Source organism: Anser cygnoides, chromosome 10 (assembly GCF_040182565.1).
Source record: "Anser cygnoides isolate HZ-2024a breed goose chromosome 10, Taihu_goose_T2T_genome, whole genome shotgun sequence".
NCBI classification, from domain to species: domain Eukaryota; kingdom Metazoa; phylum Chordata; class Aves; order Anseriformes; family Anatidae; genus Anser; species Anser cygnoides.
Window position 1 is genome coordinate 13,773,163 of NC_089882.1, and position 20,988 is coordinate 13,794,150.

Below are 20,988 nucleotides of genomic sequence, written 5' to 3' on the forward strand. Positions count from 1 at the left end.
CTTTACTTTATTTAATAAGTGAAATCTCATCAACTTATCCTTCTTCTATTATCACTGCTGACATCAATCTGATAATATTGGCTTGGCGTGGAATCGTGCTATTATATGTCCTCTTGATACTTAATTTAAGAGAAACGTCTGCAGTGGGGTGAATATGTGAAGCAAGCTTTTTATTACTGGCAGCAGTAAGGACGCTGGGAGTGAATTAGACATTCATCTTAGTCGGGGCCAATCTAGTGGCTCAGAAGAGGTTTTCTTCTTAACCCTCTCCTACCTGTTCAATAGCGGCAGGTAACTGCTGCTCCAGTCAATAACTGCATTCATTTGTCCTGGCAAATTCATTTCTACGTGGCTATAAGCCCCATGAAGAAGTGCTGAGCGTCTGGGAGGTTAAAGCAAGGTTCTTCGGGAATTTCCATCATAAGCTCTGCAACAGTAGGTAGTGCGCTGGTCTAAATGTCCGCCGATTAATCAAGGAGCCATACAGCTCTCGAAGACAAACATACAAACTCATTTCAAGAGCTGATTAAGGCAGTATCTCCAGGATACAGATCCCACAAGCAGGTTTCAAGCATAGCACGATGGCTACTTGCTAGTGCTGCTGACAGCTTCCCCTTTCGGGAGGAGAATTAGGGGCTCGGTATGGGAATGCAAGGGGAAGCTGGAAGATGTGTATATATTTGCTAGTGCTTCCACTCTGCCGAAAGATCAGGCTAGCCAAGTGAAGATACAACTTTAAAGCCTTAGGACTTGGCAGCTCTTTCGACTAGTGCAAAATCAGTAGCTCCACGGTGAGCACCGCACCGCCGCTTGGCTTTCCTGGGTAAAACAGTGATTCCAGATGGAGGTAAGAGCAAGATCCTCTTCTTACCTTTTACTCTGGGAAACCATTCAAGCTGAGAAAAAACTCAAGACTGAGATGGAAGGTATCTAAACCTAGACATTTAGATACCTCTACTCAGAACGTGAAAGCCAAAGCTACACAGGGTCCCTTGCACATGCCAACTTGAGGGTAGCTAGCTCCAGCACGTAGCTGCAAGAAGCAGCCTAAATGGTGCAGCAACCTGGAATTTCCTGTGGGCTGCAAAACCCCGCAACAACTGGCTTAACTACTTTCTGCTGCGTAATTTGACTGCAAGCAGTGTCTGAGCTAACTCGAGCAAACCGCATTAGTCACCACGGTTAGCACAGCGCAGACAACCTCAGAGGTCAGCAACAAGGTGCACGGGCAGCACAGAGCAAAGCCCAGGGCAGGCAGCAGCAGCTTCTGCGTGTCAGGAAGGAAATGGAGACGTGTCAAAGAGTTGGTTAGCACGTCTGTATATCCAGGGTAGGCCACACGCATTTCAGGGTAAGCCTGGTGATGTTTTGGTCACATAAACGTGGTGTGCAGCCACGCAGCACTGTACATACACAAAAGCCGCTAAGTGGTTAACTGACCTGTAAAACTGCTTTCTCCCTTGGGTAGCAGTTGGCTCTGATGGCTCCTCTTTAACATGTCAGGAAAATAACTCCAGACAGATGCAGTACACAGCACATAGAAAGGTTCCATCCTCTCTCATTATTGGATCCTTGACATTTACAGCAGAAAATTAAACACAATTGAAGCATTTCATTCACATGTAACAAACTCATCAGCACAGAACAAACAGCCAAGAAAGCTCACTTTCATCACAGGCTCCAGGATGCAGTACCGTCACAAAGCAAACACGATGGCCTCACCACAACCTATGGAATTCCCTGACCCTGGACGTCAGACTGATAACGTGGTTGAATGAAAGAGGGAAGAGTCATTTTGCAGCTGTTTGGCAAGAGAAGTAAGAGATGGAGGATGCCTAATAGATGATCCAAATATCTACTAAAAACTCAGTAATATTTTAGCTAGCTAATCTAGCGTAGTGTAAACAAACTGCATGCCTCGTGAGAATAAACTAACCCGATCAGGAAGGAAACGCCTCTGATCAGCCTCACGGATTGAAAACCCTGCGCACCGGGCTTTGCACTGATCCGGATGGAACACACGGGGTGCAGAAGTAACGCTGTGTAAAGGAGATAGATTAGAAGGAAAGGTGGAGCCTCGTGACAATTTCCATAATAGGGGCACCGTCTCCAAATTTCAGCTGAAGTGGTTTTATTCCTAAATCCTTCACACACATCCTTCCACGCTGGCTGCAGCACACCACTGCACGGTGCGCTAATTCCCCTCTCCCTTTCTCCCCCCCGACAGCTGCACTTCAGTACCAGGCCACCTGATTCTCTTTTTCCCTACCTTGTCCATGGAGCTGCCTAATGAATACATATTTATGAAGTACTGTGAGTTTCTGTGTGACTCTGTGATCCTAGAAAATTTGTCACTCAAGCACTTCCCAGTCTCCTTTCCTCTTCTGACAGCTTGTTTGAAGCTGTCACACAATTCCCTGCTGCAATTTGTGCACTCGCTGCACCCTTGTCCTTTCCAGGACAGATAACTCCTTCCCTTCCAATCACAGATACTCAGAAACTGTTCTGAAATCTTCCCCCGTGTAACTAATTAGATTCTATCACCGAGACCCAAAGCTAAAACAAATATCCAATCTCAGTAGTGTCAGCAACTTGTTGTGTCACTGCGCTGCTCAAACGGTTTGGCTGTCAGTGCAAACAGCCGAACCCAGCCACATTTTCTTTACGAAACAACAAAACCCCCATCCAAAACATACAGATTGCAGTGGAATATAACTAATAGTTAGCAGTTTTATATAAGATGTAATTTTGAAACGTCCATGGAAGTCAGGAAGTCCCCCCAGGGGAAATTGATGATGAAATTCATGACAAAATTGATGCCAAGGGGTAGTGTGACCCCTCCAGCACAGGTCCCAGCTCTGTGTCTCACTTATCCCAACACAGCACGAACTCTCCTGTCCTCCTACATGGTTGAACCTCATACACAAGCAGCCACTTCCCATTTGACCAAATAAGCCTAAACGTCTTCAATTTATACTTCTTCGTACAGGTGCGGTTTCAGCCAGATTTAGCTGGCTTCCTTTGCAGCACCCCAAAAGCTGCAGGTCCTGGGGTTTGGTGGTGGCTGTAGGTCTTCTGGGGTGGGTGGCAGGGAGAGCAAGACCCCACTGAATCTGCAAATCCAGTAACTAACCATCCCTATTAGTATTCCGCACAGGAGATGGCAAGTGGTTTGGAATAATGAGAGACTTTTCCCCGCAAGTGGATAATTTCAGCGTATGTTTGGATGTGAATTCTTTACTGATTATGATGGCAGAATACTGAGTTATGAGAAACTGTCAGTTTGGAAGATGAAAAGAAAACTACAGTCTCTTCCCTGCCTTGCCAAGAGATCCAGAAGTTATCAGAACTGGATCTCCTGCCCACAAAGCCATGCACCATTTTTTCCCAAAGATGCCAAGCTACTAAAAGTTGACTAGCAGAGATGAAGAGCCTAAAGTTAGCAGCAAAATGGTCTCTGGAAGCCAAGCAGGAATGAGTCAGAATCTTGTTGCTGGAAGGAGTTCTCTGAATCAGAAGGGAAGCTGGCTCAGCTCCCACAAGGCAGAAAAGCAATATAGCAAGCAATAACTGCATCTGAAAACAACACACAGCCCAACAAGTGACCCGAATAGGGATTTTCTTTCTCATGATAAAAAAACATCATCTAAAAACTGGTTAAGATCTCAGGTCAGGAAGCAAACGCATGCAGCTTACAGAATGCATTCAGCAGTGACCCTAGGAATATATGGGCTGTGATACTGCTGTATGATCTCCGGGTTAGCTGGGGAACTGCCTGCTGAAAGAATGCTGGACCCGTATTCTTTTTGGTATATTAAAACCTTTCCCAAAAATATCCTTAGGTATCTGTTACACTAATTTCATATAACCACAAGACTTGAGGGATGAACAGGTCCAGTACATTTTTCTTATGTAAGAAGATCTTGTAAAGATGTCAGACTGCTAACAAAACGCTTCTTTTTAGAAGCCCTGCTACTTTTCTAAATTTTCCAGCAGTTACTTTCCTAAGATACTACTTTCCTAAGCACTGCGCCAGGTCCCTTCGTTACAGGCGTTACAGCAGACTACAAAAGGGGCACTGGTGATGGCCAAAACCACGGCTCCATTAGGATATTCAGCACCGACAGCGGCGCAACCTGCTGAAGATGCAGAGAAATCCTGGGAGGAGAACGAGGCTGCCAGCATTAGAGTTCAGGTGGGATCTGAAGCTAAACATCCACCTTATTAAAAAATCCCCTTGGTTCTGTGCGCGTGCTCTAATCTCCGAACCCGCAGTGCCCCCTGGCACCACGCTGCGCAATTTGCCGAGCACTGACTCAGCAAGATCCCCATTAAGCAGCCACTCATCCCCCCAGAGAGCGGGGTAATGGCACTTCCACAGAGGAAGCACAAAGCCTTCACGTTTGGGTTTGGGGGAGAGGTTGGGATTTTCTTTTTTTTTTTTTTTGGTTTTTAAATAAAGATTATAATTTCGAGAAGCCCTCGGGGAACTGAAAAAGCCCTTACAGAAAATCATTTCGATAACGTGCTTTTAAATTCAGAGAAGACGTGAAACATCTCGGGTGAGTTAATGAGACCAGCGCCTACTTGGAGCTGCCCCCCTGCGCCGTCAGTGGGGCTCACGGGCAGCTTCAGCCCCCAGGAGCACATCTCGGCATGCTCTCTCCAAGGAAACAATATCCTCCCCTGAAAAGAAGTGCTACCGTCTTCCGAATGTCACTGGTTTGGGCCAAATCAGCTATAATTCTGGTTGCTGTGGTGTATGTGTGCTCCAGACAGGCAGACAGGAGATGCTTGGGCAGGCAGGAGACGCTTCCAGGACTAAGGAGGAAAAGGAAAGGATGGGAAGGAGGAACCAGCCCCAGCGAGGTGCTCTGACAGCAGGCTGAGCATCGCCTCACCTTGGGACTTCATTGCTGACGGAGCCCTTAGCCCAAAAACTGGTGGTTTCAGAGTAACCTCAGCAATTACCAAAAGCACACCAAATAAAGAAAGAAAAGGCATCGAAGCCTGGTCTGGTGGCAGGGATGGTTTTTCTGTCCCTCCATAAGAGAGGGACAGACCTCAGCCTCTCAGCAGCCGGTAATATCGAGCCCCAGCACCTTCCTCTGTGCAGGCTGACCACCGTGCGGTAGGGTGACCACAGCCGTCCCCATCCTGCCGCTGTGGTTATCACCTGGGCAAGTGGCGCAGAGCAGCTCTGAGCCACACAACGAACTATTTCTTCAAACTTCCCGCCCCAGCGCTTGCCTTGGGCTCTGCCTGCATCCCTCCACCCCTCCGGGAGGAGCCTGACTCAGCAGCAGTGACGTTTTGCACGGAGCGTGTAATCCAGAATCGGGAACACAATTACTGCTCGAAACGGCAACACTGCCCTTGAAACCAGTTGTTAGTGAATTAATGACCGGATTGGTAGGAGCGTTACCTCAACTTTGCTTTAGGCTGCTAATTAGCAAACAAGTCATTAATTCACTGGTAACAAGTGGTTTCTCAGGCATTATTGCTACTGACATCTTTAATTCACCAGTCTTTTTGGAAAGCTTCCCCAGACAACTGTAAACCTCAATCCTTTACAAATCAGCCCCGTGCCACTACCAGCAGCACGCTACGTAACTCACACGCAGGAAGATTGAGGCAGAGAAACACAGCGGGAGCGAGCGTGGCTGGGCCCGTCATTAATATTCACAATACCTCTCCTAACTGAAGCCAAGGCACAGAGAACTTGTGGACTTGGCTGCAGACCTGTCATTACATCTAAAACCATAATAAAATACTGTGAACCTTGGAGAAATCTCCCTTCCACCAAGGTACCCAGTGGCATACATAATTCCCAAACCGAGGGCAGCGATCTGCTTCAATTTTCCCTGCATTCACCATGATGGAGAGCTTGGAACCGAAATACTTCATGTACTCCGATGCACAAAGCATGTCTGAGTTTTGTTTTAACAGCTGCACAAATATCCGTGCTTTCGAAAACAATCTGGATCTGGCCTGCCAACAAACCCTGATCTAAGGGTTTTATAATGGCAACATTACTGCAGAATACAAGTGCTTTCCATGTAAAAATCGATAGTAATAGAAACATCCCTAATAGACTACATGGAGTCTTTGGCACCTCTTCCTTTGCTATTCAAGTCTTATTTTATAAGCTCCCAAGTTCTACCCATGTACCTGCAAAGAAAAGCCCTTGCAGTTTTGAAAAGATGTATTAATATTTTACACCAGTTTTTCAGCACTAACAGAACTGCAATCTCAGTCCATCGGGCTGATTTATTAGTCATCCCTCAACACGCATAAGAGGAAAGATGATATTGTGAACGCTATTTTTTTTTATTAGAACATTATTTAACACCGTTTTTTATTAGAACATTATTTTACTAAGTGGGCAAAAGGAAAGTCTTGTTTGAAAGCAGCAGCTTTGTAATCTTCAGGAACTGGATTTCAGAAAGAAGATACAACAGCTGGGTAAAGTATGCAATCTAATCAATTTTCAGGAATTAAAGATAAGCCAAAAAAAGGATAATCTGGCCCAAATGGAACATTTACAAAACTCCGTTACGTGTATTTGACTTTGTTACCGAAAATTATATTCCTAAAGTAGTAGGGGAACAATACAGCTCCTGGAAATCAGTGCACTGGTAGACACAGCTGCTTAACAACACGCCTTCCAGAATTAGTAAAGAAAATGCTTACATGCTAATGTAAATGAGACAAAATCATTTTCACTTCTGCTTCACAAAGACCCACAAGGTTTTCTTTCAGAGATACTCACACCATACAAAATGACACAAAGTCAAAACTGACCGTCCTCCTCTTTTACCTGCTGTTGAAATAACTTTGGGGAAGCTCGTACCTTATTGTCTCTGACAGCAATATTCCAATCTCCTACAAAGACCAACTTTATGAACGTGAAAAACAGCAAAGCTTTGACTAATAACTCATCTCTTTACTTAGAGATTACATGGAACAGACTCGCCTCTGACAGAAGCAGGAACAACCAACACAAACCAAGCTCCGAGGGAAGAACAGGACTGGGATGGAGCCAAAACATTTTTTGAAGGTGTAATCAGTGCAGCGTACAAAAGCACTGTGCTGAGATAAGGCTGAGGATGAGCTCCAAGTACTAATCAGTCTTTTATTCCTGAAAACTCTTAAACCCCTATTGCAGAGGCTCTTAATTTCAACATTGAATTAATCATCTATCTAATCTAACGACACGAGAAATCCCAGAGCAATTTTGTTTGAAAACTATGATGTCTTTACCCTTCTTCTCCTCAGGCTTCATGGCTGTCCACATAACTACTTTAGAGCTTGACTCCCGGGCACAGCCCTCTGTTGAAATAGCTGGGGCCTTGGAGTAGATTTCAAGATTAATAAATTCAAGTTTCACCACGTAAGTATCTTATAAACTTTCCAGATCTACACAAAGGAAAAAAGAAAAAAAAAGGAAGAAAAGGCAGTTTCTGGAACTGGAACAGGGAGGTTCCAGTTACTGATGCCATTTTATTTGAGGGACCATCAGCCTCATAAAATCTTGTGCAATTCAATAAAATCTTTGTTTCCGTGAGTACTGAAAGGCAGCCATAAATTCCCCGTTCCCAGCAGACAGTCCATCTCTGAACTTTCTCCCCCTACCCCCACCGAGTCAGTTTGGTTCTCAGCTCCATGTTCAGCCCAGGAGGATACTTACTACTTGCCAATTTTCCTAATGTAATCACCTTAAATACTGATGTCCATTAAATTTAAAGATCTTAGGACCATTAAATGGAACTCTTAGATATGAAGTCCCATATGGAGTAAATCTCTTTGGCAGTTTCTCCACTGGAAAGCTGCCTTGGACTCAAGGCTGATCTCTATCAGGATAAGATACCGGCGTTCTTTATGCGCTCCTCGATAGCAGCGCGGAGCCTGCTCAGTCTCTCAGCACAACATGCAAAGCAACCCGGCCGTCGGTAAGCAGCTTCAGGGAGGGTTCAGCAAGCTCTAAGGAGATCTCAGAGGGAAATTCAGCTTCAGAACAATTTTATCTTTTAACAGCTTCCTAATCCCCTCACCCCACTCCCGCAGCTATACCTTGTAGAGCGAGTCACACCCCCACCCACGGCAATCCTTGCATCCAAATTTAACAACTACGAAAATAAAATAAAATAAAAATATGATAAGGCAGCCTTCACAAAAGAAAATAAATCACATTTAAAAAAAAAAAAAAGCATTTTGAGGATAAATCTAGAGTGCCTGTACTAAGCCATAACCTCTTTACTGATGTTTTTTTTCCTTCCCCTTAACAGATTCAGGGACTGTAATAACATTTAATCCTCAGAAGCTAATCTAAATGTAACACTCAAAAGAAGACAAAGACAATGCAACAGAAAAAAAATTTGGCCACTGCCTTTTGGGAGTGCTGCTTTATCCCCGGAGCGAGCGCATTAATAGAGCTTGGAATGAAATGCCATTTTATTCTCTGTAGCAGGGAGGGGATTAGCAAGTTGTCTTCTCTAAACCCAGTCTGAGTCATGGCTCTATGAACACTGAGAAAAGGATGTGGAACGAAGTGAAGGGCGGAGAGCACTGGCTTTTTATTTACACGCTGCTTCTTTTGTGGGTGGTTACTGATGTGCAGTTTGCTAAACAGGGAAGGAAGGAAGGAAAAAAAAAGTTCTAGGTCCCTAGACTTTAATTCTGCTGGTTAACAGAAGAGAAAAATAATAATGCACCAATTATAATAGCATCATAGAGACAATATGTCCGTGGCAACTGTCCAATTCACCACAGCATGTAAGCAACAAGGGCAAGTTGCTTAAGGTGCTGAAAGCTGTGTTCAGTGGTTTCTTGTTGCTAGGATCTTCTTCCAGGGAGAAAGAAACAGGTTGGATAGAGCCCAGAACAAAGGACGAGATGCTGTGGTGGGGGAATGCAGAGACAGGAGGAAGATGGGTTCAGGCGAAGAGATGGGGAACGAAGTGCATCACACCATCAAGCCTAGCATCCTTCCTTGAAGCAGGACCCAAGAGCTGATGACCACGTCAGTGCTGTAATACGAAGCTCCACGCTTCTGTTCCTGTACAACTGGAGCTGGTTTACCTGCCTACCTCACAGGCGTGCTGCAAAGGGTCACTGCTAGAAAGCTTGCACGATACTCTCAAATGCAGAAATGCTTGATAATCACTAAGGAGAGGAAATAGTCCACGGAACTTGACCATTTGTGCAGAGCTGTAGGTACTGATAATGGACTTACAAAAGTCAATAAATGCCAAGAAAACAATTTTGTTTCAGGTATTTCTTATCTTTGCTTCAACACAGACTCTGAAAAAGCAGTGCACTCCCTGCAGAAACAGCCCCAGCTCCAGTGTCCTCTTCCTCCATCAGCTGCACTTACATCCAGGGGAAAAAGGCAACAAGTACAGGGTAGGCTGGTCTCACCGTGTTCAAGTGCCAGAGGCAGGGCTAAGAGTTCACAGTGAAACACAAGGATGGTGTAAAGCCAGGGATGAGACACTAGGGAAAGGAGATGCTTTCTTCCCGTTAGATGGAGAAAATGCCACTCCCGATTTCCCTTTGTTCCAGGAGCTGTTGTCGCCCAGCACTGCAAGCAGGCGGACCTGTGCTTCGTTCTTAATTTGGCTGTATTCCAGTTCATGTAATTTTCCTAGAGTTTCAGTTTATTCATGTCATCCAAGCTACTAGATCTGCATAAATCAGTCTTACCTAGCTTAGCACTTACTGTGCTTGTATGTCTAACATGAAATTGCAAACCAAGATGAACAATTATTTCCACTGAATTCACAGGATCTTGTAATTTATGGCCATAAACAGGCTGTACAAAGACTCGAATGTGCAAAACCTAAGAAGAGCATTCACAACATGCAAACTTCAATTCCTAGCAAATCAGCATGAATGCCAATGTACGAAGGAAGTTCCCTGACGCTGCCCCATATCATGACCCTCACCTGAGGCACGTGCACTCGGTGTTTGATCCGCATGTTGCACACCAGGGCAACAATCCCAAAAAGGATGGCTGCGTACTGCTGAAGAGTCACACACACTGCGAGTTGGTAGGCTAAAGCAATAGTTCTTCCCTCACATACAATTATCAAAGGGCATGATCAGTCCCAGACTGTGTGCTCCAACACGCAGCTCAATGCAACACCGGTTACAGCCGACAACTTCTGCCGTAAAGGAATAAAAAATAAGATCTTCTCTTTCCCCCTCAGCTTCGCTGGTGCCACACAGCTTGTCTGCTCTCAAGCCACTTCTCAGCCATGTTATATTTTCACAGTGAAATTCATGGCAGGGTTGGTGTCTTTTTTGGCTGTGAGGAAGACAGACCAAGGGAACTGTCCCTTTACAACAGCTCACATTCGTATGCCCTTCACACAGAAAAGCAATGTACAATAAGGCCAGAAGCCAGGGACTGGCAGACATTAGGGACTCAAAATAAAGTGGAAGGAACCCCTAAGAAATCATAAAGGCATTTTTTGAATCTTGAAAGCAAGAAGTCATTAGCATTTGTGGTCTCAGCCACTGACCTTTGTGAGAAATGCTTGTTACCAGAGGGTTTCCCACATTGCCAGTATTCAATCCCCTTAAGAATCAGAAGACACCAAATAAAACCTCAGGAACTCAACTTACAACTGCTGTAAATATAGATTTGTAACAGTGTGTAATAGCAAGTAAAGAACGTAACCCAAGGTCACACCTCTTCCTTTACAAAGTTGTAAGAATTTACATCTGATCACACAGCTGTAGAAGCAAATTCAAGCGAAGACTGAACCGATCAAAGACTCTCAGAACTTTATGGATAATGATTTTTTTTTAAAATTTTATTTAAAAACAGAACTTAAGAATTCTACTATGGAGAACCGTATGAAAACGCATGTGATGTGTTAGCTGCCTTGGTTTGGCTTCTTTAGCAACTTATTACTTGACTGTCCAAACAAAAATGCGAAATTACAACAGGTTATGTGATGCTTTGGCAGCCAAACACAATTTTAAATAAAGACAGCACAATGTACTGCACACCCTACTAATATATTCATCATTGCTATATTATCTATTTATGCAATTAAGTTTCATACAATCTGGACTGGACCCAACTGGACTACATATGTTGCTACTCCAGTTTACTGCGTGTTGGCCAACTGTTTACCCAACTGAGATCTGAGTGCTGCTCGTGACAGTGTAATTGCTTTGGACTCATTAATAATAAAGAATTATAGAAAATATTTCTTCTTGGACAGCTGTTAGTGCATGTGGAACAATAAGCTATATAACACTACGTGCAAATACAAACCGAATTTAGACATTAAATATGCTCCTGGTAAAAAGACAACATTAAAGGTCCACTAATTATGCCAAGGCCAGTTAAAGAGGTCAGAAAAATCACTGCATCTGTTCTAAGAAAACATTTATGATAATTACAACTGTATTTTGATTGAAATTTACAGGGCTGATTTAGGCTATTTATCTTTTTTCTTCCCTGAACAATGAAAAACTTTAGAATTGACATTTTTCATACTCCATATGCAAGCCCAATGCTGCAATGTGAAGGCTAAATACATTGGGTCAAAGTTTGAGCAGATCAAACAGGTTCCATTGCCTCTTTGGAAACCCTGCTAAATATTCCCATTTAATTTCAATTTTCTATTCCATGTCTTCCCTCTTGCTCTCCCCTTCCAAGATCTAACATCTTTATACTAAATTCTGTCAAGTTTGGCACAGAAAGAAAGGATGCTGGCGTACAGCTCCTCAGCCCCATAACTACCTGACACGAGGTAACTTTGCACTCTGGTTACAGGGATATCCAGCGGCTGTACACACACACAACGTTAGGAAACGCAACCGGAACTGCAGAAAAGAACAAAAATGGTTTCTCACTTTATCCACTCCTCTGCCTTGGTGGCTGCCTCCTGGTACTGCTCAGACGTCAGCTTGTAGATTTCGGCGTTCTGAAACAAAGAACATAATGCTCAGCTCAAAAAATGAAAGGCGTCTCAGATCTTATCCCGTCAGGTAGTTATCTTCTATAATTAATAACGATTTCCAACAACAAACAGCATATTCAGTTCAAAGAACACAAAAAAAAATGCACAAAAAGTTCATTTTATTTCCAAGAAAATGCATCAAGGCTGCAACACGTCCTCCGTTATAAGCTTCACCTTTGTGAAGGAAAAGAAGGGGGGAAAGGTCGCCAACAACCAACAGTCAGCTTTGATTATTCCATGCAACCACAAAAACAAGGTGTTTCCCGCACCGAGTTCTTTTGAGTTAGGCTGTGTTTTGTTCTTTTTCACTAATTGCCGTGAAGAATGTTGTAAGTTACTGACTTGCAAGTATCAAAATTGGCTGCTAGCACGGGAAAATCCATTTTACATTTCAGTGCCTCTGCTTATGTTACTTATTCTTTAGAAGAAAATCATGCAGCCTGTTTCCCTTTTAACAACGTAGGGAGGCATATCAGGTATCAGTTAAGGCTCTGCCAAACAGAGTCTGGAGTGTCTTGCTGCAGGGCTTAAGACGTTTGCATTAAATTCTCCTGAGCTTGCACAGAAAGAGTCTTAGTTCAGAGCTGCTCAGCCGCTGAGCATGGAGGATGAATTCCTTCCCTCTGCTGCACCGAGAGGCCTCCCAAGCACAGACAGCAGGAGGGAACCGCTGCACACCCCCAGCGACTTCGCTGCAAGGGCTCGTGTCACCGAACTGCTGATCAAGCTGCTTCAGGCAAAGCCTCTGGATTTCATACTGAAACAGCTGCAATTGTCTCACTCAAAGCTCATCTGCAAGGCCCTTCGTCTGAAAAGGCACATGCAGAAAATATGGAACGATCAATCAAAAAAGTGACAAAATGGTACTGAAAGCAAGGACAGCTATTCATTTAGGGCCAGTCCTAGCTGCTGTCTTGTCTCTCCTCAAATTTGCTCATGCTATATAGAACACTATTCTTGCCTTTCTTCATTTATTTTCCCACAAATGCAGCTGTGGTCCTGCACATGATGAGACTACACACACTGCTCAGTGGTTAGAAAAAGGAAAGGACAGATATAACTCAAATTCTATTAGCGGTTCTGGCACTTGGGCAATCTTGGGCAAGTCACCATTTTCCATCTGCAAGCTAGGGATAACAGCTGCCTGTATCACTGAAGTTGTGTGAAGCTCAGCTAATTGGAAGGCTTATAAAGGTTTTCAAAGCCTAGACTTCAAGGTGCTATATTTAAGCATTTATCTCTGGTGCCTGAATTTATGTCACGTACTGAAAAACAACCAGAACAGGCTTTGCGTTTCCAAACTTTGACCTAGGAGACAGACTTAAAGTGAAAAATCATGGATGAGTAACCACTTCAAGATGCATTTGGCCAGCAAAATTGCCATTAATGTTTTCATCTACTTACTTGTTACATAATGGTCAAACTTCTATGCTGTTAAACCCATTTTACTCCTTCCTATAATGAAAAGTTCAGCTTTTAATGGAGCCTTTTTCTCTGTCCTGTAAACAGACCTCATGACTTTCAGATCCCTGCTGTTACTTATTCACACATGAAACCACAAGACCTGTGTTCCATTAATTAAATTTGCCATTAAAAATTAAATAATATGAATAAGTAGATGTAAGCGTTATCTCCATGGGTTTCGTAAGTCTCACCGTTCTCCAATTACTAACCGAGCAATTTTCATATTTCATACTGTCTGATTTCTCAAAGGGACTGGATTTGAGAGATCAAAATGAGAGAAAGTGGGAAAGAGAGAAAGCAAGGTAGTAAAATTAAACATTTTTCAGGCAATAGGAAGTAGCCCCGTCAGATACTATTAGCTTGCAGCACTCTGCAGTGAAACAGCAGCAGGAGAGGAAAACAGGAACAAATATGTTGTACGTGAGACCCAGCATGAGGTTGGCATTTAACCCGCCTAGGGAAAGAAAAACTAGCCAACAGATTCATTTGCTGGTTGCACTGTCGATTAAAGTGGTTGTGGCACAACCTCGCCCAGGTTATTAGAGAGAGCACTCGCCTGCCCAGTGCTACGGTCAGCCCCATCTTCAACAAAATCAACTACAAACGGGGACAAAAAGAGCTGGGAAAGAAACCAGTATGAAATAGCTCTGGATCCCAAGGCTGATGAAAAGCAGGCAAGTGAGAACCTGAACGGAGAGGCAAGAATCTCAGCAAGGGGAAGGAGGGGAGCCCTGGCCTCAAAGAAACCGCGAGGAACATGGCATGATGCAAAGATCAAAGAGGGGCACAGACGATGTTCAACCCGAAGCTCAAAGCTGCTCGGTTTTAAAAATAAAAAGGAAACATCTTTGCACACGATCCAGGTGACCCTCTTGCGTTGGATCAAACCTGTCTTCTTTCTTCTGCCCATCAGAAACCCGAAACCCAGTGAAGCAGTATTTTTAATGCTCTGGATCATTATCTTCAAATGCTTCCTCGAATAAGAAGAACAGAGTTTTACCATTTAAACCCGAGTTTGTTCAACAAGTGGACTTGTTAAACAGGTTTCCCCGCCTCCAGGCCTCTTCCTACCTTGGGAAAGGGGCACTGACTTTTGTCCCAAAGTGGGGCTGAATGAGCAGCAGGCAAGGGGCTTCCCGCGTGGCACAGTCACGGCGGGCTCTGTGATGGGGGGGCCTCTGCTCACAGAACAAGTTTCCAGGTATCCTCACCTATACAACCTGAGATGCAAGATCTTCGTTTCACTGTTCTGCCCCATCACACTGTGGCCCTGCATGATGTTTCAAGGCTGAACGAAAACCTAGGACTTCATGAGGTTGCAAATGAAGAGCCACGCCAGGAACCACCTCTAGACTTCTGGTGACTTGAGCAGAGCCACCCGCTCCTGAAGGCTGCTCGGCAGCATCAAGGTGCCGTATTTGCACTTGAAACAAAGACTGAGCTGCCCATAATCTCAGTGAAGTCCTTCGGCTTCATAAAATGATATTCAGCCGCGCAGTAAAACAGAACATTCAACACAAAATTACAAGACACCAACGCTGCTTTTAATTTACTCTCGCAATATTTGATGCTTGAGATAAAATGGCAGCTCACAAAGAAAAAGTTGAACGTGAGACCTCAACTATTATTAAATAAAGCTCCTGGCAGTCTTAGTTGCAGAAATAAGTTTAAAAACATGACCAAAGGACACCATAAGGGCTCAAATAACAAGAAACAAAGAAAGAATGAATGAACCACCTAAAATGTTTCACTTCTCTCAATAAAGCTGAGCCTTAGGGGAGCCAACTCCAGAACATCAGAGGTTTGTCATATGGGGAGAGAGCTCTCCAGAGAGGACAAACAACCTAAACAAAGAAATGTTCGTTTGAAAGATTCTCCCTTGCTATTAAATGATGCTTCGTAGCAAATAATAAAAACACCAGGAAGTTATAAAAATACATAACTAGAGCCTAAAGACCAACAGAGCCATTTTCCTTTACGCTGCTGCTTTTCTACAACAGCTTTGCTGCTATGCCCTTGCTCCCCACTCTTCCCAAAAAACCCTGGGACTAAAAATTCCCTTTCCAAAGGGAGCTGATTTTAAAACTTAAAGCTAAATTTGGAGTAATTTTAATTCAGCATTCCTCCACTGCTGCAAACACGCAGAGAAACTCCAGCACTCGCAGCTACATCTCGCTACATTGCCCAGGTCTTTTCCACAACACATAGCAAAGGAAGCAAGAAAACAACACAGCAAAAGGAGTTCTCTAGGCTATTTCAGGAGGGAAAGTAATTGAAGCATAAAGAGAAAACCCTGCCAGCTCATTCTCACACTGACATTAAACCACATTCCTTACAACTTCAGCAAAACATGCACTACTTGCGGTAACACGTAAAACAGAAAACCAAGCAACGTGAGCACAAGGAACTAGAAATGAATCAGATTTTAGGCAAAATTCTTTGTGAACATCAAACAACAGCAGCAGCAAAAAAACAAGACCGGGATACAGATTCCTCCACCAGGTTCAGGCCGGGTCAATAGATCAGAGTGTGTTTGGATTAAATAAATAAATAAATAACAACCACCACAGCTATCTTCAGATATTTTGACACCTCGGAGTATAGAAGCTTGTCAGTGGTCACAGTGCTTAAAGATACAAAGAGGATTAGCAGCTGTTGAAACGCTGCCAGCCTAGATGATTGCTAGCGATACCTCTGATGAAACGGAGCAGGCCAGCGGAGGCCTCGACAAATGCTGCAGACGACAGCCGGGGGATTACACGGTACAATCTGCCTCGCACCTGACAGACGCATCGCTTCGAGCCCTCTCCTGCTGTAGGCGCTCGGCAGCTTCCAGCAAACCTCCAGGCACGAGCCCCGGTCGGGCTGGGAGGAGAGCAAGAGCCAGTGCTGTGTTATGGGGCAGGCACGGTGTGCCCCAGGGGAAGGAAACACTTCAAAACTGGGAGAGAAAAGGGAAAGGAAAGCAGAGGTTACTGCTCTGTATCCAACGTCAACTGGAAGACGTTCCAGTTCCTCCTTCCAACTGCTTCTGAAGTCAGAAATAAGACCTCACGTCTCCCCAGTAAGTCGGCACGGCTGCTGCCCGCCTGCCTGGGGACAGGGAACTCGCACGTGTCTGGGACACGGTGGCTGCCGCGGGCAGTAGCAGAAAGGTACCGAAAAACCTTGGTTAGTGCAGGCGTTGGAAATCTGCTCGCATCGCTGCCGAAGGGAAGCGAAGGTACACCCGGGCCCCCCGGACTTGCCCGGGCTGCTGGTTCACACGCGCCATAAATCAGGCTGTTAGTTCTCATCTCTCTGAAGCCTCATGCAAATGGCTCCTAACAGGTTTGAAAAATTACCCCATCTACTCGGACCCCTCCCACAGGTACAGAGGCAGATGAGCTGAACCGATCTTTTCGCCGGATGACCCCTTGGATCTGTTGCAATCAACCTACACCATCAATCACTGCTATCAACCTTGGTCCAGAACAGGGAGCTCGGGAATTTCAGGACACGTTGCAAGAAGCAATCTCTTCACCTCCTGAGCTCGCTCCTCCCGAGTTCCTGCTCAGCCCATTTGTTGGTATCAGCCAGCATTTAGCTAAAAGATATCGCTCGCGTTTTCTCATTCCTATCAAGCACAAGTGCTCGTACACACAGAGGCTGATTAACAAGGAAGAGAAAATTGCATATAAAGCACATCAGAAGAGCACAGAAGCCAAGGGTTAAACTGCTTTTATGAGAATTCAAGTGTTTTTTTTTCTCAAAAGGTAATAAAGAAGAGATGCAAGCAACTACAGCTTGCTGATAAGGAGAAAAGATTTTTTTTTAGCCAAAGCCAACTTCTAAACACAGCTCTGTTGTTTGCTGTTCATGTGTGGGTTCATCCACTCCTCCCGCTGAGACCAATAATGAAATGAGAGCATTGAATTTGTGTCATTCTATTCTTTCCTTCGGCAATAGGCTGTGAGATCATAAATTTTGGATTAAGATTCAGAGACGCCAGAAAAAGAGCAATGTCCACAGTAACGACACAGGGAAGTTAAACTAGTTCTGGGCAGAACTACATTCCTGTTCGAACACATCTTCTCATGACTGCAATGTTATTTTGCAATTAAAGCAAAACATTAACTCTGTAGCACATCTAGACAGCGTCTCAAAGATAAGATCCCACAAAATACCAATCCTCACAAAAGTTTAAGGAGGTAGATCTGGGGAGACGTGCCACAGCCAGGTTTAATCCATGGATAACAAGCTAGACACAAAAAGGTTAAGCTGCTGGCCCTGCACCACGCAGTGAATCAACAAGGCTACACCCCAAAACCGGGTCCCACGCTGAGATACACCATCAGGGTGAGAATGGGTTTACAGTCCCAGACCAAGTCTGCACACCGGAGTCTGACTGTCTCCAGGAAGGTACCCTGGAAGGAGCCCAGTTAACACACGTACCTCGTGACAAGACGATAGTAGAACCTCTGCAAAAAGCTGCAAGCTTGGTGAGTGCCTCACTGGAAACGTGCAGAAAAGCCTCACGTTATCTTCACGTCAGAAAGACAGCCAACAACATGAAGAAACTATTACTAAAGGGGTGATTAAAAGGCGAAGAAGCAGCAAAAAAACACCAGAAAGAATTAAACGCTGCATTTCTATGAGATTGCTTTATGGCACGCTGTTCTAAAAGACTGCAAATATAGCATTAGTAATTCTTTAAACACAAACTCTGGAAGGTAAAAAGCACCTTCAAAGAGAAAGGCCGTAAAATGCCAGCAGGCAACCCAGGCTTTCTGACAAGGACAGCACTAGCAATGTGAAAGGCCCAGATTAATGTTAAAACCGCTGGGAGAGCATCGCTCCGCTCTCTCCTAGCAGAAAGTTTAATATAGGAGCGAGAAGTCCTAGGTGAAGAATTCACAGTAAATGCCCGAATCAATTATACCTGACAAGTGCAGGTAAACAGGCTTCCCACGCATCGATTAAACATCAAGGGTTTTCAGCATCTGCTTTGGAGACCTCGGAAACCTGGCTGAGCCGCGCAGATAACGCAGTGCCCGCAGCCCGTGGGCACAGCCAGGGCTGCTGAATCCCCAGGCCAGGCTGCGAAGACGCACCACCACTCACGGACTGTGATGTACAGGTCCTGTCTGCAGAGCTGCCACAACACCGGGAACAAAGTACAGGAGCACAGGATGCTGCCTCTACCAGCTAGGTGTTGTCCAGAAAAGACTGACACGCGGAGAATCAACGGCAATGGAAGGGGAGGAGAGGGGAAGAAGTGAGTTACCAGAATATCAGCAGTACCATAGTAGAAGTTTCACTAGGAGGCTGACCAGCACTTCAGAGGGGGAAAAAATAGAAAGCTGGCAGTCATCAAGTACTTGTCACACATTTAAAAATATATATATTAAGTACATTTCCCTGTCAGACCCATCACGGAAGCTTATTTTGGGAAGAAACAAGGAGAATATTATAGCTAAGGTTTGCTGCCATCACGCCAAAGCTGGGATTTGACAGAGCCTCCAGCAGAACTCCCACCACCTCGGACGGGAACGCAGCAGCTAAAACTCCCTGCTTTCGCTGCTGAGAATATCCCGCAGCCCATTTCCGAACTGCAGGCAACTGGCCCTGCTAACAGCTCCTGTCCCATTTCTCAGAACCTAAATTGTATTCACGATCCCATCCCTTTCCACAACGGGTAGCTAAGGGAAGCAACGCGCTGCAGCCCCAGGGGAAGCCGGAGCAGGAGGAGGGACCCAGGGCAGAGGAACGTGCAAGAGGACTACAAAATACTGAAGCAAATGCATCACATCCATGGGCAAAGGGAACTGCAAGGAAGAGAGCCACTGTAAGAAACAAACAAACAAAAAGCCAGAAGCACACCAAAGCCTGCAAGTCCCACCCCCTTCCCAGGGTCTTTCCTCTACCCCCAATCACAAATCACTCTCCATGTGCAGTTTCCAGTAAATCAAGCTTTGCTAAATAACCCCGACATGTGCGGGGCTGAGAACCAGCCAACAAGCAATGATGAGATGTCCCTGAAATGATTAAGGAAAATGCAGACATCTCTCAGGTTACGAGGAAGCCTGTTGTACTCTCCCCTCAGTGCATATGCAATGCTGCAAGCACTGTTCCGAAAACCTCTGATATTCAAAGGCTCATTTGGTTGACAAGGAGCCTGTGGATTCGTGGACAGATTGTCACACAAACTGTCAGGTTTTTAGAGAGACTATCAGACCTCTCTTTGCCTACGTTATGGAGCACATCAAAGACACAGAAGATGAACCAGACGCAGACTGCACAGATCTGACAGAACGGTGGGTGTACATATTCAGAATACTGTACTGCTGGGGGGGGAGGCTTAATGTGAATAATCAGGGGCTGAAAGTTCCAGAAATGTGACAGTTTTTGGCAGCAATTCTCATCTTTGCATTTATTTATCGAAGGGAGAGAAACTGCCATACTAGAGGCAAACTTGGGAGAGGAAGAAAAATCGTATCAGCAGTAATTTATTTTGCCACCATACTTTTTCTTTATTATTATTGCTCCCAGAGCATTTTCTGAAGATATTTGTATTTTCAGTCAGGTTTCTCTCACTCTGCTTGCAGCTTCTCTTCCCATTTTCTCCTGTAGTAGAGGCTGGTTTAATGATTACAGCCAAAAAGACCGCTAGGACTTTACAGGTCACTGTACGTGGTTAATGACACAGACAAATCCATACTTTCAGAAGTGCCCGCTGGCTTGCGGCTCTGTCTGGAGATGCTCAGGAGCTCATTATTCAAAACTTCAAGCTCAGGTTACTGGTAATCAGCACATCTGAAAAAATAAGCTGCACACAGACAACCAAAAAGTAACAAAAGCCATTATAGAAAATACTAACCTTAAGCATTGGGGTCTCACTGTTTTTTTTTTTTAATGGAGACAGTGTACACTTATCTTTCAGTGAGCTGGAAATCTTAGTTAATGAATACCTGAAAAAAGCTCCCAGCTCCACAGCTCAAAAGTAGTTGTACTAGGATGACTTGATTTCATACCCCTTTATTAATAAATACATAGACAAACATCGTAAAGTAATGATATATTTATTTTACAGTTGGAAACAAGTTATTAGACGATTTCCACCAAGAAACATTGATTATTATCTAAAAAGGAAAACAAAATACAATATAAAACACTGCTAACAAGAAAAAGAAAATGGAGTAACACAGATTCTTTGGGCCTCTCTTTACAATACCTCTCACAAAACCGCCTGTTCTCCCCACAAGGCAGCAGCTATTCCAGAGAAAAGAACACTAGTATCATTTTGTATTTATTTTGCTATTCAAAATGGATTGAAATCCTCCCCACAGTAAACTGAAAATAAACACGATGTTTATCCTGAGATAAAAAGCCAAGGAGGACAAAGGAGGAGGGATGGTAAAAGGGATAAGAAAGAAATCAGAAAGTATTTGTAAGCAATTTCCTTTCCATCTTTGGCAGTCTCATTCTCTCTGCTTTTAGTGATCTTTTCTTTCACATGGTTTTCAGCAGAGTAGTTTTGCCTCCTCTGAAGAGGACAAGGCAT

General features: G+C 44.3%; 1 protein-coding gene across 4 annotated transcripts in view; it reads right to left on the reverse strand.

The window, feature by feature from the left end:
- The window catches only part of CHCHD6 (coiled-coil-helix-coiled-coil-helix domain containing 6), a 110,866-nt gene that overhangs the window by 39,733 nt on the left and 50,145 nt on the right, over positions 1-20,988 (reverse strand). For all 4 annotated transcript variants that reach the window (XR_010833914.1, XR_010833913.1, XM_048068937.2 and 1 more), the window contains one exon: positions 11,875-11,945. Coding sequence is in view for 2 of the 4 variants with exons in the window: in XM_048068937.2 (XP_047924894.2) it covers positions 11,875-11,945 (71 nt within the window). In the remaining 2 variants the exon portion in view is untranslated. The remainder of the gene's footprint in view (positions 1-11,874; positions 11,946-20,988) is intronic.